This window comes from Ursus americanus, chromosome 1 (assembly GCF_024610735.1).
Source record: "Ursus americanus isolate L20-20 chromosome 1, mUrsAme1.1.p, whole genome shotgun sequence".
Taxonomy (NCBI): Eukaryota; Metazoa; Chordata; class Mammalia; order Carnivora; family Ursidae; genus Ursus; species Ursus americanus.
This window is the reverse complement of record NC_142127.1, coordinates 96,419,299-96,436,677: the sequence shown is the minus strand read 5'-3', so window position 1 is coordinate 96,436,677 and position 17,379 is coordinate 96,419,299. Positions and strand designations below refer to the sequence as shown.

Sequence of the window (17,379 nt, the reverse complement as noted above, 5' to 3'; positions counted from 1 at the left end):
GGAGGGGGCTAGGGAGAGCGTTAAGTCTCTAAGGAATTTTGGAAGCAAGGTCTCCAGGACCTTGAAGGGGCTAGCTACTGTTGGGAAAGGGTCATTTATTACCGTCTAATAAAACCTTAGTCATGAGACCCTTCAGATGTATATCGGTGGGCCATATGCTTGGGGGATGATTGCCAACATGTATCTTGCCTGGCGGTGGGGGGGTGGTTAGAGATAAAGGAAGTTTCCAAAGGGATTTTTATATGTTAAAGTAGACCTACAGGATCTTGGTGGAGGGGAGGGGATCAGGCCAGGATTGCCTTTTGCCCTTAGCGAAGTATTAACATCGAGGCAGCTGAGTTCCTAGAAGAATGTCACCATGCCTGTTTCAAGGACTTGTCAATGGGCTGTGGGTAGTAAGGACTGTTTCTTTGTCCTTTAGGGCAGCCAGGAGTGCCTGAGGAACATTGCATGCTTCCCATGGCGGGGGGGGGGGGGGGGATTTGCAGGGTGTCAGCTTCTGCTTTGTCTTCAGCTTGCCTTCTGTTCCCTCATCATTTCCCCCCTGAACAATTTTGACCCTTAAATCTTTAAGGTTGTTGAAGGTGGAAGGTCTCATCTTCTGTAACTTCTTCCTGCTGAATAGGGGTGTAGAGATGTCCCTACCTATGGGTCAACATTGGTCAGTTGGGGAACATGCAGGGGAGTTATGAAAGGGGAGGCAGCTGAATCCAATGTGGACAACATGGATGAGCCTCCTTGAGTAGAAGGTATTATCTGTTAGCCGGAAGTTACGGCGGTGAAGGAGTCTTGGCGCTAGGCAGGGAGACATCAGATATGACAAAACAAGGTTAATATTATAAGGAGAGATCTGAATAAAAGATCTTTGATAGTTGACCTTTGATAATTTTCCTCCAGTCTAGGATTTTAAAACAATCACTAAAAGAAAGAGGTAATTTAAAGCACCAATTTGAGCATTCATGTCAGGTAGAAACCCAGAAGTATTTTGTGATAATCTGGACTGTATACACAGCATTGTTTTTATGCTACCACATATTTCACCTTGTATAGCAGTTAAAAACATCTAACATCACTCTATTCTGTAGAGTATCACTTAGGGTTTTGACCATGTATTTATTGAGAGTTTCCATGTGCCAAACAAGATTTTCCAGTCTCAAAGAGGTAGCAAAGATAGATGCTAGGTGGTCATACCAATGTAACACAAAACATGGCCACCATGGTTTTAAATTTGGAAGGTTGGCTGGGTTGGTAACGGTTTTAATAATGCATCCACGCATCTAGGCAAAACCCAGAGTACAGTGGCTTATCCAGCAAGGAGGAAGCTATGGACACAGGTTAAGTTGCAGAGCCACTGGGTCCCAGCCAGGAGCCAGTCATATAATACTGGGCCTCCTTGGAACTGCAGTCAGGATTTCAAGGGCTACGTGGTTTTGGAGGGCCATACATACAATGATTTCAGGCCCATATTTGATTGGGGAGTTATGGCTTGATAATAATCCCCCTTTTTTTCCAAATGGCACCATGAGCATGGAGGACCAGGGAAATATATTTGAAGTCAGTATAAATATTTTTAAGGCTTTTGCCAATTGCAAAGCACAGGTGGGCACTATTAATTCTGCTTTGGGGGCAGACATGTTTGCTGACAGGGCTTTGCCCTCAACAGTCTTGACTATAGCATACCCAGTTTTTCGTCCCCTCTTTTCCATGAAACTATTACCATTGGTGAACCAGTTGTCCTCTGTATTTTCAGTAGGGACATCTTAAATCTGATCAACTAGAATAAACAAGATCAATAGCTTCTGAACAGTTATACTCTATAGAAGTATGATGGTCAGGTCCAGGCTTAAGGGTAGCTGGGTTTAAAGTTTGATAGGTTTTAAGCATTATTTTAGGCATACCTATAAGCATAGCCTGGTATTTAATAAGCCGGCTTCCCATCGCCCATTGGTGGCTTTTGTTCTTGGAACTGATGTGAAGTCATTACAGTAAGGAACTGCCCCTCAGTGAGCTTTGAGGCTCCTTTTACCAGGAGGGCTGTTGTATGCTTGGCTAAAGCCTCTCCTTATAATTGTACATCCATAGAGGTGGCTTCTAGGATTAAATGTAACTATGCAGGATGAAAGCGTTAAGAAGCCTTCTTTGTTTGAGGTCTAGCCTTAATATCTTAACAAGGAATCACTGGCGAGTGGGGGGAAGACTTGTCAAGAGATAAAGGCATCTCCAAGTCATCATCCAGTCCAGTCACAAGGAAAGTGGGGTCATCCATTATCTCCACAAGCCCATAGTTAACCCTATGGAGTGGGGTATGCTTTGGCTTTTAGGGAATGATTTCATCATCCCAGACATATTGGTCAAGGTGATAGACGAGTTATACAATCATTGGGGGAATCTATCCCATTTCCCCGTTATTCAATTAATTAATTACATGCCCATGGGGTCCTGTTATTAGTCCCATAGAATAAGAACATGAAGACTATCTATACATGAGCTATTATATAGCAATAGAAAAAAGCTATTTCTCTTAAGTTTACCTCAAGTTGTCTAGCTTTAGCAACATTTAAGGACAATCAGATCTAGAATTTAATATCCACAAAGGTGGGTTATTTAAACATAATTTTTTCTCTCTAAAATAACCCTCATTTCCAGAGATAGCAAAATCAGGACTAATTTGTATGCAAAACAAGTCTAGTTTTAACAAACTTGGCCTAATTTTTTACATGAATTCAGCAAGGATAGTGATTGATCGTATAGATCTTTTAGAATCTGCTTTGCTGGAGCTTTTACAAGGAATCTCCAGGTTGAACTTTTAGTAGCCTCTCCAGGCCAGAAGCCAAGCCAAGTACTTGTCATCAGTCATGCCTGCAATACCTGTAGATTTGGGCAGATTCCTCTCCACGAGGTCCCCCAAAGTACCCTGAGGCTCCTGCACCTGCCAGGAAGTGACATTCTTTACTCACCTGGTGAGGCTGCTGGGAACCCTGTAAGCAAGGTATCAGGCCATTTCCAGGGGCTTTATGGCTCCAGGTTTCATAAAGTCAACCTTAGTTCCTGAAAGCTGTTTGGTCATATCTGAGTCTATGCATGTCTCTCAAATATGACATTCCAGTCAAAGCCTTATGGTAAAATAACCAATGTTTCCAATGGTGTCCTGTTACAAGGAGAACAATACTTACTGAACTTATGCAAATGACTATGATTGCCATGGAAGAAAGAATACTTACTGAGACCTTTTTAATCTCAGAGGGTTCAGAAATGCTTTATTATTATTTCTGTATGTCACTGATGTCTTAAGAGAAAGTTTCCTCAATCTGGAAGAGTAAACACTGGAGAACTAGTAATGTTTTAAACAAGAGTCACGACACTATAATCTTTTAGTTAATTTAGTTAATTTAGTCCCATGTTACTAATTCTTGTTTAGTTTGAATGCAGCTGGAAATTTTTACCCATTTCAGTTTTCGGGTTCCATAAAGATATCGAATACCTGTACCTGTCCTAAAAAGTCCTTTATATGAATCTCTTTGAAGATGAAACTCATTTTAGAAGAGAATTGTTCTCATTTAAGAACAATTACAAATAACAAAAACACAGACTGGACATGGTTAGTAACTGGTGAGTTTACAGTATAGCTGGCAAGGAAGTCAGGTTACTTCTGTAACACAGAACACTTCGATAGCCAGAAAAGAGTGATGACGACCTTATATTAAAACATTAAAACCTTAGGAATCGCATATTATCTCTAGAATAGTTACAGCATTTACCCAAATGTAACCAAAGGCTTATCATTTGTTTAACAGTGCTTCCAGAGTAACTCAGCACACCAAAGAAAAAGGCCTAATGAGTTAAACAGACTTCATTTATAATTTAAATCTTGGTAAAGTTTGTTAAAACCTTAAAATTATAGCACAAGCCTGAATAGGATTACAGATCACTACAAAACTCTATTTTTATTTAACCAAGGTGACAATACGAGATTTGAAGGCAAATAGGTAGGGTTCTATAGTTGTCAGCAAAACTTAGCTCCTTTAATACGGAGAAGTTATAACAAAGTAATTGGAGACCTGTTAATGACAAAACATAGAAACTTTGTTTCCTGGGCAAAGAGAAAACTGTTTACACTTTCTTATCCAGAGCAGATGAACAATTCAAGAAACCTTTTTCTTTCTAAACAGAGAGAAAGCAGACATAGATCTTATACCACTGTACCTTAAAAATCCATTCATTTCACTCTTAGTTCTGACCACACCTAAAATTCCCTCTACAACTTTCTTTTGCATTCAGATTTTATCCCATGCTATCTTTCCAAACGACCATCAGTAGGACAATATTACCTTCTTTTACCTTCAGCAAAAATGCATTCCCATTCCTTAGCCTTCTTACATATCTCCTACTTTTCTACACACAGAGTTGCTTCCCTTATTTCCATCAGCCTTCATTACGTTTAGTAGAGTTTCGCATATTTTTTTTTTAGAAATCATAGTCTCCAGTGAAAACTAAGTAGTAACCAACTGTGAACTGTTACACCAGAATTCTTTAGATGGCAAATTTATGAATCAATTAAGCACAAAACATGTTTACCAACAGATTTAAATATCCTTAGTTTCTTTGCAATAAGAAGTCAAAAGCACAAAACTACATCCAGTAATCAATGCTTCAGCACTGTATCCTATTTTAACAAGACCTAGATGTCCAACGAATTCAATCCCATTTACCATCCAAGCAATAAAGATTCAGGTTACCGAAGACTTTGAAAGCTATTTTAACAATTACCCATGAAAACTTTGAGACAGACAATTAACCATCATTTTAGTCATATTTTTACTAACTCAAAACAGAGGTAACAGAAGTTTGTTTGACCTTCAGTAAACCTCGATAGAATAAAAGTTTTACATTTAGTGCTGATAACTTTAAAGACAGGTCTATCTTAATTAAACCAACAAACTCGACTTAGTTTAAATACTGAATTATGTTCCACCTGGGCCCACCCCATTTTCAGTTTTTACCTGAGACACTGGTGGGGAAATCTGGAGTGGGTAACGTTAGGTCCAGGGGGTGCTCTTCTTCGCTCCTTGATGGTGAGGGGAGGAGGAGCCATGGTGCCGGAGGCACCAAGGATGGTACAGAAGCCAGTTGTGCAGGCCACACCCCAGGTGGCGCAGAAAGAAGGGGGAGGGGGAGACAGTAGAGGCAGAGTGCTGCCAGAAGGCAGAGACAGGGTTCCCGGTTTTCGAGCTCATCAGCTCCAACAGGAGCAGAGGCCATGTTTTCCCGCCAACAAGGGGGAATAGGCAGTGTATGTCGGGCCAGAGAAGACAGGGAATTTCCCTGAAACAAAGGGAGGTTCGGCAGCTGCTTGGGAATATTCCTTAAAGTCTCCATCCTGAGGTAGACTAACCACAGATGGCTCCAGTTATAGCCATTAACCCAGGAAATGAGTGAGGGAGACAGCCCCACATTTGTTAGAAAGAAGAGTGAGAGAAGAGAGTCGAGTCCCCTTTGTCTGGGTTGGCCTGTATTTCCCCCAGCAACCTGGGTTAACTCGGAGGAGGCCTATTTAGATCATTATCATCCAGAATGTCAGGAGAGTTTACTAGCTGACCCATTCGGGCAAACACATTCTGCAAGAGGCCCTTACACTGGGGTCCTGGTGTAGAGCAATGAAGGCCTAGGTATGAGCAGTGAGGGTACCGCAGGTCCATTTGTCCTGTTCCTTCTGATAGACCCCACTGCAGCCATGCAGTGTTACAGGAGATCAGTACTTTCCTAAATTTTGCAATCCAAATTGTTTCCAATGGGTTAGAAGGCACCCCAAGGGAGAGTCCTTGGGAACCGAGGAAGCACCCTATTGAGGCCATGCACAGAAAAGTAAATAAGGTCCATTACCAAATCCCCCCCGACTCCCAGGTGGCGTCCCACGCAGGATATGTCAGAGGTTCCGTGTGTCAAAAGCGACCGGAGGCGTCCCTCAACAAAAATCGCTATTGATCACAATCCTGCCTTCCCGTGAAGGCATTCCTGCCATAAAAGGCCCATAGGAAGGATGCCGGTGTCCCTCCCCTACCCCATTGTGTCCTAGGCTGCCGATGGATGCCTGGTGAATGGACTGAAATACCATGCCTTGAAGGTCGTGCCATGAAGGTCACATCTTATTTTGTCTTGCCTTGAAAGTATTTTACCTTGCCTTGAAGAACCAGCTGTTTTTAACCCATGGAGAAAACTAGAAAAGTTTAACAAGGGGAAATTACCAAATTTTGTAGCCTAAGTAATTAGTAGAGGACATTGACGGAAAACAGTAAAGATAGAAATCCATCATGGTCTAAGCGACATTTCAACACATGTGGTCCTTACAGCCAACTTCCCTAGGAAACGGTCCCCAGTTGGGTTTTAGTTCAATCGGGTACTGGTTTCAGCCGGCTCCAAGTGGAGGTCCCGTGGCCAGAAGTGGCTAGACCAGCGATGTGGAGGGGGTCGCATTAGGTCAATCAGGAGGAAACCTCACACGGGTGTCTTAAGATTGGCAGCCATGCTAGTCACTTAGGTGGCTGTCCCGTGCCCAAGACAGACAACTTTGTATAAAGATAGCAGTAAAGAGGGGGCATCAAGTTTCTGGGTCTTATTACCATCCTGGCCAGGGTACTAATTTCCAGCCAAAAGGCAGGCTTTTTCCTCCCCATAGAGTAGCCATGGGCCAGAGGATTGCGGCTTGAGCAGTCGGCATGAAAGTGTTCCAATAAGACCGTACTCCTTGAAGAGCCCCAGAAATGACAGTAAAGGAAGAGAAGGGAAAGTACTCACCAATTTTGCACCAAAGCTCAGAGCCCCACATTGGGCGCCATTATGATGAGGTTGGGGAATATACGTGAGGTTCAGTGGGGTGGAGTCCAGAGCCAATGACCAAGAAAGAATTCTTGAGGCGTCTTTGGTGCAAAACTGGTGGTTTATTAAAGCACGGGGACAGGACCCATGGGCAGAAAGAGCTGCTGCCCCAGGGTTGTGAGGAATGGCCTATTTTATACCCTCAAGTGGGGAGGGGGCTTGGGAGAGCGTTAAGTCTCTAAGGAATTTTGGAAGCAAGGTCTCCAGGACCTTGAGGGGGCTAGCTATTGTTGGGAAAGGGTCATTTATTACCGTCTAATAAAACCTTAGTCATGAGACCCTTCAGATGTATATCGGTGGGCCATATGCTTGGGGGATGATTGCCAACACGTATCTTGGCTGGCGGTGGGGGGGTGGTTAGAGATAAAGGAAGTTTCCAAAGGGATTTTTATATGTTAAAGTAGACCTACAGGATCTTGGTGGAGGGGAGGGGATCAGGCCAGGACTGCCTTTTGCCCTTAGCGAAGTATTAACATCGAGGCAGCTGAGTTCCTGGAGGAATGTCACCATGCCTGTTTCAAGGACTTGTCAATGGGCTGTGGGTAGTAAGGACTGTTTCTTTGTCCTTTAGGGCAGCCAGGAGTGCCTGAGGAACGTTGCATGCATCCCATGGGGGAGGGGGGTTGCAGGGTGTCAGCTTCTGCTTTGTCTTCAGCTTGCCTTCCGTTCCCTCATCATTGGTGTCGGTTCAAGTCTTGATACTGGGGTTGTGAGATTGAGCCCAGTGTAGGGAGTCTGCTTGAGATTCTTTCCCTCTGCCCCTCCCCTGGCTTGTGTGCTCTCTTTCTCTCTCAAATAAATAGATCTAAAAAAAAAGTGCTATCTATGTACTTACACAACATGTGATACACTATGAAAATACCATTTTTAACCAACCTAATTACTATAAATTATTGTTTTCTACCTTCGTGTCTCCTCTGAGCTTCAAGGCTTCTGCTCCTACACCAGTTATTGCCTTACACTTAGTTAAAACCGTTGAGAAGTAAAAGAGCATTCCTAAGTCACTTTGTGTAAGCTTCCCCTCCCTTTTCTGCTGTGAGTCACAAAGTTAACAATGAAGAAGCTGGAAACACTTTTAGATCAATTGGTGAAACATTTGTCTTACGTTAGCAATGCAAACATGATTTTCCTTTTTTTTTTTTTTTTGAGATTTGTTATTTATTTATTGGAGAGAGAGAGCATGAGCAGGGAGGAGGAGGAGAGGGAGAAGCAGACTCCCCACTGAGCAGGGAGATCCATGTGGGGCTCCATCCTAGGACCTCGAGATCCTGACCTGAGCCGAAGGCAGACACTTAACTGACTGAGCCCCCCAGGTGCCCCGTGATTTTCCTTTTAAGAGCATGTCTATTGGTTCCCCAAGAAACATGTACATACCAGCACTTCCAGGAACCCCAGGAGAGCCACTGGGACCTACAAATCCATAACAGTAATTAATTACTCATAAGGACATAAATACTTCCCCCCATTTTTGAAATCTTGTGTGACCATATTATAGTAATTAATAATAAGTATTTTCATACTTTTTTTCTCGACGCTTACATAGATAAATATTAGAAAGCTTCAGTTATTTAGACAAACTACAGAGAAGAAACCAGTCTGAGATGCCTAACACTCAAAGGTGAATCATGCCACCTTACCACCTTCAAACATTCAGTGGACATTTACTAGGAGCGTGCTCTGTGTTTGACACTTGGCTGAGAGGGTACAGATGCAAGAACAGCAAACAGCTGGAACTGTCAGGTCCTGTGCTTTGGCCTGGTGCTGCATCTCAGATCACTTCCAGCTGTGACAGTGCAACAGGTTTCTAATTCTTTGATACATATGAGTGATTTATTGTGAACATAACAGATGAAAAAAAAAAAAAACTATGTCCATCCATTTATTTACGAACACAGGGAATTTTTACTCTTGTAAGTGAAATCTTATTTGTATCAATAATTTGCCTTAGGTCAGTGGGTTCTTGATCCTGCCTGCACACTAGAATAATCTGGAGAGTTTTACAATCTACCGGTGCCCAGGGCCCCCCTCCAGACAGTTACGTCAGAATCCCGGGGATGGGACCTTGGCATGTCAGTATTTGGAAGTTCCCAGGGATTCTGTGTAGCCACAGAGGAGTGCTCTTGGCCTACACCTTTCTAATCTATCCAGAGGGACGGCATCTGAGTAAATGGGACTCTGTTGCATGATGCCAGGAGTCAGCAAACCCAGGTTTCAGGCCCCTCTGGTCACTATGGGGTGGATTTGCTCAAATGATAGTTTTTCAGGGTCTCCATTTTTTCTTTTGTATCCCACTGAGATTGCCATCCTTCCCATTCCCTCCTCCTGCGCTCTGACCACATTTGTGTTTTCTTGTCAAACTTGAACTTGACGCTTTCGCACACACAGAGAATTTAATTATCTTTGATGGTATAGCACCGATGGAATTTACATATAAAAGTATGAAAATGAGGACACGCCAATACTACCACCCATGAAAACTGGGAGACCTCCCTTTTGCCCCCTGCAAATTCTACGTTTATAAGCACGTTTGTTATACGTTGCCTGGAAAGAAACACACAGAAATGGTCATCAAATGCTTGAGGAAGAAATTTCTTCTCACCCTGTGGGCCACGAGCTCCTTTGGGGCCTGGGGGGCCTGGAAGTCCTTCATCTCCCTTTTCCTGGTATGCATCGTAATATTCTGTCTTAAAGGAAAAAGAAACGAATAAAGAGAAAGGATAGCTACTGATAGTGAGCTCACCAAATGCAATACTTCAGTGTCCTCCCCCCCCCAATGGTATTTTCCTCAATTCGTCAGTTTATGTGTTAGCAGGAATGTAGTCATGTATACGTATGGATAAATTTAAAGATCAAAGTTGATATTTCTGGTATCACAATATCATATATATCACGGGTTTTCAGTGAGAAATATATTTTATGATGTGAGTCCGCTCACACACTCACAGTCCCATATGCACATATATACATCCATATCTAGATATGTGGGGATATGTATACAGAAATTAAAGTTTCACAAGCACTGGCTTACCATTTTGACATATGATCAACTCTGTTTTTTTTTATTATATTCTATCTCACTTTTTAAAAATGCTTGTCCTCATGGACTAACTTTATTTCAGAGTATGTTGTGATCCACACATCAAAAATACCCCATTGATTGTTTCTTTGAATTTCAGGATACTGCCGACTTGCAATAATATTGAGGATTATTGTTTCTGACATGCTTGGTGGACCTACTGCTGGTCTCCTTAACTGTCTGCTTCCTAAATAGAACTTCCAAGGAAATTACTAGAAGCTGCAGAGTTGTATAGAATTGAAACACACACAGCAAAGGTAGGAAGGCTAAGAATTTCTCCCAAGCACAAGTCGATTTCATTTAGAATTCAGTATATTTATCTTGAAGGAAAGAAGATGGAAATTTAAAAGTTTTGGTGTTGTTTTGTTTTCCTTTATGCTGCATGGGGCCAATTACTTTCTTGGCATGTTTAAAAAAGAGATGACAAAAGTATTGTGGTCAATGAATTATGTATAAAATCACAAAAAATAATTCATAATAGTAACATTAATGATAATGTAATAATCTCCATCACAAAATCCGTAATGACATACAAGCACCTGCCAAGTGCTGGCTAAGTGCTTTCACAAAATGGCCCATTTCTTCTTCCCGGCAACTCCATAAAAGTATTTTGGGAATACTTGCATCTGAATCATTGGCTTGTTGTGTGAAGATGCGAATTTCCAGGACGAATTTAACTCAGTAAATTGCTTAGCCTGAGGGGTCTAAGCCCTGCGTTAGTAACGGAAACCCCTCACCCCCACCCCATGACTCTTTTACCATCGTGGACTTTTCCATAGAACCTGCATAATCACAAATGGCAGCTCTGCTCCGCACCCTGAACGTGAGAACTGCTGTCTTTTTATTTTTTTTTAAGGTTTATTTATTTATTTTACAGAGAGAGAGAGGGGGCGGGGGGCAGGGCAGAGAGAGAGGGTGAGGCTCTCTTAAGCAGACTCTGAGTTCAGCATGGGGATTGACATGAGGCTCTATCTCACAGCCCTGAGATCATGACCTGAGCCGAAACCAAGAGTCTGACCCACTGCACCACGGAGGCGCCCTGAGAACTACTGTCTTTTAAAGGCAGGAGAGAAAGGGATACCAGAATTCAGAGCCTGGGTCTCTTTTACTCATCTACTTAGGCTACAGAATCACAAAACAGAGAATATGGCCGCTCTGCAGTCAGGAGCTAACAGACATCAAATCCCTGTCCATGGCGGCAAGAGGAGATGGCCTGCTGAGATGGAGTTCAGGCCGGGGGTCACTGGTTTTCGCTGGCCCTAGTTGAGCTTCTGCTGCCTGGAAATGCAGATTGTCATACCTGGGCCCAGCTGGAGTGGGTGGAGCCGGCTCCCTCTCCCCTGGGTGCCCCAGCTGACCTGCACTGCACCCCTCCTACTCTACTCAAGGGCATAGGTCACCTTGGGCCATGTCTCATTGGACGAATGATTTCTTCTTTCCCACCGCCCAGGGTGGGCATTTCTAGTGCCTTCCAGAGACCGAATAGGCCCAAATAGAAATATTTATTCATTGTCAAATGGACAAATAATGACAACAGCTATTTTCTTCCCTAGTTTGATAAAAATGTAAATACCATAATCTCTATCTTCATAGTTAATGAGAAACACTGATTCAAAATTTCCTTGATACTTTGAAGGACTTGATCAAATATGACATGGATACTGTCTTTAGTTACACTTACTGGACCACGAAATCCTGGAGGGCCAATGTCCCCTTTCCACCCCTGTATTGAAAGACAGTTACAAATTATGAGGACATTAATCCCAAGTATTTACATATTTATACCAAATATAAATATTGCTTAAAAAGCAAAAGGCACAGTTAGACAATAAATCATTGCTAAAAGTGATGTTTTTCCATGTAACGTACAGACCAAGTTAAAATGAAAGGGACATTGACTTTGGGTCATTTCCTTGGAGGGCTGTATCTGGGGCAAGAATCCCATCAATAAGGTCTTGGGAAGAGGTTGTTGCTCTGGTAGTTTACATGTTTCTTCCATGTCAACACCTTCAGAGGGTCTTCCTATGCCTTACACATCCCCATGTTCTCGCCCAGATTCCAGCACAACAAAACCAGGCTGCAGGTTTATGCAATTCCCAGGGTCCCAACTAACCTGTAACCAACCCCGCTTCTTACCGACTCAGGAGGGCACTTTCAGAATTCTACCAGAAGTGATAATATTATAGGATAAATCTTGAATCTGCCCATGTCCCTACACATGACAATTATTGGAAAAGGTCTATAACATGTTGTCAGCAACAAATGAAATGGAATACAGTTCATAATTCACTGATCATGACCTTTGAGTGTGTCATGACCCAGATTGAGACTCATGGGGTTCAGCCTACACCTGACCTCCCACGACCAGAAACCTTCACTTGCAGAAGTTGTCCAACTCCTTCCTCACGAAGAAACTAAATCTCACCAGTCATGATGTCATCAGCTTCCACCACACAGAGCAAGTTTTATATCTTTCCCACAAAACTGCGCTTCGGGTGTCTAAGTAAACTTGTCACATCTCTCATTTCCTTTCAACAAATATAACTAAGCTATTTTAGTTGCAATCCCTTATACCTATTTTCAGGGCATGGTTGGGAAAGGGTGGGCAAAACCCAACTAGTTAAAAAGCCTGAAGACAGGATGTTAGAGAGGGGATCACCTTAATGCCGTCTTCACCCCGTAATCCAGGGAAGCCCCTGTTGCCTTTGGCTCCCTGTGGAAAAGGACAAAGAGAATGGGTCAGAAGACACACAAGTTCATTTCTTCTGTGGGAAGCAGGAACAGTTGGAACTTTGTTTTTTTTTTATGATTTATTTATTTTAGAGAGAGAGAGCGAGCACACCCCTAAGTGGGGGAGGGGCAGAGGGAGAGAGAGAATCTTCAAGCAGACTCCCAGCTGAGCATGGAGCCCAACTCGGGGCTCAATCCCATGACCCTGAGATCATGACCTGAGCCAAAATCAAGAGTCAGATGCTTAACTGACTGAACCACCCAGATGCCCTGGAACTCCTTTTTGAAAAGAAAAAAATTAGATGTGCTCTGATGATCTCTCTTCATGGTGAGGATGTAACACGATGATTCTCAAATACAGCTTTAAAAACCAATATGCTTTGGCTAGCTTAATAACTATTAGTAATTCCCCAAATCCTTTGTCTAATGGGACTGACATTTCAACATCAATGGGCTGAACGTGTCTTTACCTCAGTGCCAGGGAAACCAGGGGCACCGTCTTTGCCAGGTTTTCCCTAAAACAAAAACAAAACAAAAACACGTCATTTAATAAATATGGATAACTAATAAATATGGAAAACGTAAAGGATATGATCATCTCTTCTTGACCTCGGGCAAGAGAGCCTGACTGAAACTCCACCCATTTGTTAGAAGGAAAAACTATTAATCACAGAACACATTTGACCTTCTCTTGCCGGAGAAGGCAGAAGCCATCAGAATGGGAAATTAGAGAGGGTTAACAGAAGAAAGACTGGAAATTAAGATTAGCTAAGCTTAAATGAGATTTGATATTGCCCATCCAAGCTTGGAAGAAAAATCGAAAAAGCAGAGAAACGGACAAAAAGACCTAGAAAGAGGGAGGTGTTCATAGTCAAATTATTTATTTGAAATGTTGGCAATTCCCAGACCTGCAGACGTGCTGATATTTGAACATATTTATAAAGGTATATTGCATGTCCCAAACACACAGGGCTTTTGGATGAACTATAACCACGTTTACCCTCTGTAATAGAATTAAACATCATATTTACTGGACATTTTTTCTTAGAAAAAAATACTTTTCTCAATGTATAATTTTTAGTCTTTAAACAATATATGTGTTTAAATCTTTCCAAAACAGAGCTGGGTGGGTGAGTGGACCCTGGTTCTTCTGTCTCCCCAGTACCATGTCACATCGTGCCCCATCTTCTTTGGGGAGCTGCCCTTCCCTCACTCTGTGCGGGTCTGATGGGACTGTGGGTCTCACTAGCCCGCGCCCTCCTGGCCTGGCCAATCCTGGACACTTTGCCTCCTGGTCACAGTCACCTCTCCAGGGTGAGACATAGGACCAAGCTGGGCCAACTAGAGTGATTCTCTGGGGTGTTATTAGTGGACACAGGGAGACACAGTGTCTTCTTGGATGCCATGAACCCAAAGCTGTCAGCTGATACTTCCCGCTCTTTCTCCCCATTGCCACCTATGTGGAAGAAAATCAGTGTCAAAAGAGAGCACGAAGCGGATATACACAGAGGAGACATGATAGCGGGAGTCCTGCCCATCTTGTTTCAAGCTCCGAAGACCTCAAAGCCTGTTTTAACCTTGAACTTCTCAGATACTTGAACAAATAAGTTTCATTTCCTAAATCTTTAAAAAATTCACAAAAATCTAAGCTAGTTTGAATTGGGCATCTTACACTTGCCTCCCAAGGAGACCTGAGCATTGACTGATACAGGCTACACGTAACACTGAATTTCCAAATTCACCTGTGGGCCAGGTTCTCCAGGAGCACCTTTTTGAGATCCATAAGATTCTCCAGGAGGTCCCTGTAATTAATGAGAGTCATGTCAAATTTTATGAATGGATTTTTTGACTCACCTCGACTGTCATTAAGTTTTTCCTTCTGATTATTCTGTTGTATTTTAAAATGTTCAAGTGGTGGGTCATCTCATGTAGAAGTATGCATATAAAACAGATGCTTAAATACCAGATGCTGAAGATAAATCATAAGATGGGAGGGAGGCAGTGGGTGGTTGTACAACCAGGCAGGGATTTCAGCCAGAAGTGGCTGTGAAATAATTCTAGTATATTCCATGACCTCTGCAGTGAAATATTATCATGCGTTAGCTAATATTAAGATTTAAAAGTAGATCATACATCGAAGTACACACTAAGGCTCTACTTCATGTTTCGAGGGCAACAGCATGACTCTGAATAACCTACTGAGGGTCCAGGAGGTCCGGATTTCCCCACGGCTCCCTGGTCTCCCTTTTCCCCCTTGAGGTCCTGCCACAAAAACAATTTAAAGTCATTACGCACACATCAAACAAGATTATACCGCTTTTACTTGAAAATTTTCTCTAGCTGTTCAACGAACTGGATCTACAAACTACTTATGAGCCTCCTGGTAACACAACAGATGATCATTTTTCATATTTCAGATTTTATACTTGTGGACCCATTGAAACCATACATAAACTTCAGTTATTTTAAAGAAAGTTTCCTTTGGATCAAACTCTGTTAAACCAATTTAATTCCTGAATCGGTTGTCAATAAGCACATTCAAATCATTCCCAATGTATCTTATTTTCATTTTTAATATACAGAAATTAGTTTCATAGAGGTCAGTTGGTTTCTGAGCATACGTTACAAGGAGGATTTGCTTGCGTCGGTCAGGTTTGTTTGCGTTCTTATCACATTTTATTGACTGTATTTTCCCCAGTGTGAGTCTCCTCTTGAGGTATCATTTCTTTCAAACTCAAAAATTTTACCCTGGCTCAAATCATCCAGATCTACATTTTTGTCAAGATAAGATTTTTTTTCCTGTCCATTTCCAGACAATAAAATTTTAGACTTCATTAATTTTGTTTTTGTTGATTACCTCTGAAAAATTTAGTTATTTTTCTTAGGTCGATTTTTTCCAATCTTCAATGAGAGTTATTATTTTGGCCATATCAAATTTCACCATGTTTTGTGTTAACTCTTCTCAGTTTTGTTTTGATAATTAGAAGAATTAATTAAGAATTAATTATATTGGAGAGTAAGGGCTAAGGGGTTTATTTTATTTATTTATTTTTTTAAAGATTTTATTTATTTATTTGACAGAGATAGAGACAGCCAGCGAGAGAGGGAACACAAGCAGGGGGAGTGGGAGAGGAAGAAGCAGGCTCATAGCGGAGGAGCCTGATGTGGGGCTCGATCCCAGAACGCCGGGATCACGCCCTGAGCCGAAGGCAGATGCTTAACCACTGTCCCACCCAGGCGCCCCATAAGGGGTTTATTTTTTTAGTTGATGAAAATGTTCTAAAATTGCATGTTGTAATAGTTGTACAACCCGATGAATACACTAAAAGCCACTGAACTGTGCACTAAATGAGTTTCACAGTATATAAATTATATTTGAATAATGTCATTAAAATTAATTATAACTAAAGCCCATGAACTTTATTCTTTAAAACAGTGAATTATATGGTATGTGAATTATTATTATTAAAAACAATCAGAAGTTTAAAAGAGAAGGATTTATGTTTATTTCTTAGTTAATCCACAAGACAATTGTTAGTTAACCCCTCACTTTCCATTCCCCCCCCACCCCAGCCCACTCCCCAGACATTCTGGGATCAACCTTGTGTCCAGGTTTGGGTTATTACCTTGTGATTCACTTTTTCTGAGCATTCGGGTCACTTCTATATCCTGGTCTTTCTAGCTACCCCACGGTCGGAGCAAAAAAGCAAATGTTCATTTTGAAAAACAGGGTCACAGTGTCCTTAGAGAGGAATGCAGGCCACATTGCCCTTGGGGATATAATGGCAGGTAAAAATGTCCCATTTGATTACCACACTGTTCCACTGATCTCTTTAGGTCATTACTATCCAGTTGGATCAGAGCCATACACCTATTTTGTTATCATTTATTCAAAAATACTCACTGAATCCCCATCTGAGTTAGGAACAATGAGAGGGGGTGAGGATAAAAGGTGAGCAAAATTAGACCCAGGCACTACCTTCTAGAATCATGGAAGCTGCTTGCCTCTGATCTTGCCTCAGATCCCTGTCTCATGTTTTCTGGGTCTCAGGTAAAAGATGGGGAAAAGAAATAAAATCCAGAGGCTCAGGCTGGCTGAGACGGCTCAGAGGCAAAGCTTATAAAAGAGGTAAGGGATCCTGAGGACCTCACCCCAGAAGTGAGAACACACAACCCAAGTAATAAACAGAAGAGTTACCGTTCTGTTATCTGGGCCTGTTAGCGTCACAATAACCGTTCCTGGTGGTCCAGGGGGTCCTGTCAATCCTTTCACACCCTAAAGACAGACACACTCAGGAATGCAAAACCAAACAACATCACCTCTGCTTTTTGGGGAGACAGATTTCCCCCTTTGGTTCTTAGTTAAGAAGATAATGCAAATGACAGAGTGAACCCGTTTGCTCCAGTGTCACTTAGTGACTAAGCTGTACAGGATGATTGCTACGGAACTTAAAATGTCTTGCCCACAAAGAAACCACAATATTTGAATTACCCGCTCTCCTTTTTGTCCTATCACGTTATCGCCCATGTGACCCTGTAAGAAAAGACAACACTAAATTATTTTTAAAAAATGGATTTGAAGAGTCTAAACCCATTGAAGTTCCAACATTTGTAACTGAAAGTTTGAATTTTAAGGGTAATGTCAGTATTACAAAAATTACTTTAGCTATTTCTTGGAGGAGAGGGGCAATATGTTTCTT

General features: G+C 42.0%; 1 protein-coding gene across 6 annotated transcripts in view; it reads right to left on the bottom strand.

Annotated features, from left to right (window-relative positions):
- Nucleotides 1–17,379, bottom strand: part of COL4A3 (collagen type IV alpha 3 chain) — a 137,200-nt gene that overhangs the window by 47,741 nt on the left and 72,080 nt on the right. For 5 of the 6 annotated variants that reach the window (XR_006775786.2, XM_045775279.2, XM_045775277.2 and 2 more), the window contains exons 12-20: nt 17,172–17,213; nt 16,878–16,955; nt 14,879–14,941; nt 14,422–14,481; nt 13,150–13,194; nt 12,609–12,662; nt 11,631–11,672; nt 9,473–9,557; nt 8,248–8,283 (exon numbers count right to left, since the gene is read on the bottom strand). Coding sequence is in view for 5 of the 6 variants with exons in the window: in XM_045775279.2 (XP_045631235.2) it covers nt 8,248–8,283; nt 9,473–9,557; nt 11,631–11,672; nt 12,609–12,662; nt 13,150–13,194; nt 14,422–14,481; nt 14,879–14,941; nt 16,878–16,955; nt 17,172–17,213 (505 nt within the window). In the remaining variant the exon portion in view is untranslated. The remainder of the gene's footprint in view (nt 1–8,247; nt 8,284–9,472; nt 9,558–11,630; nt 11,673–12,608; nt 12,663–13,149; nt 13,195–14,421; nt 14,482–14,878; nt 14,942–16,877; nt 16,956–17,171; nt 17,214–17,379) is intronic. The other variant, XM_045775280.2, reaches the window with a different exon arrangement.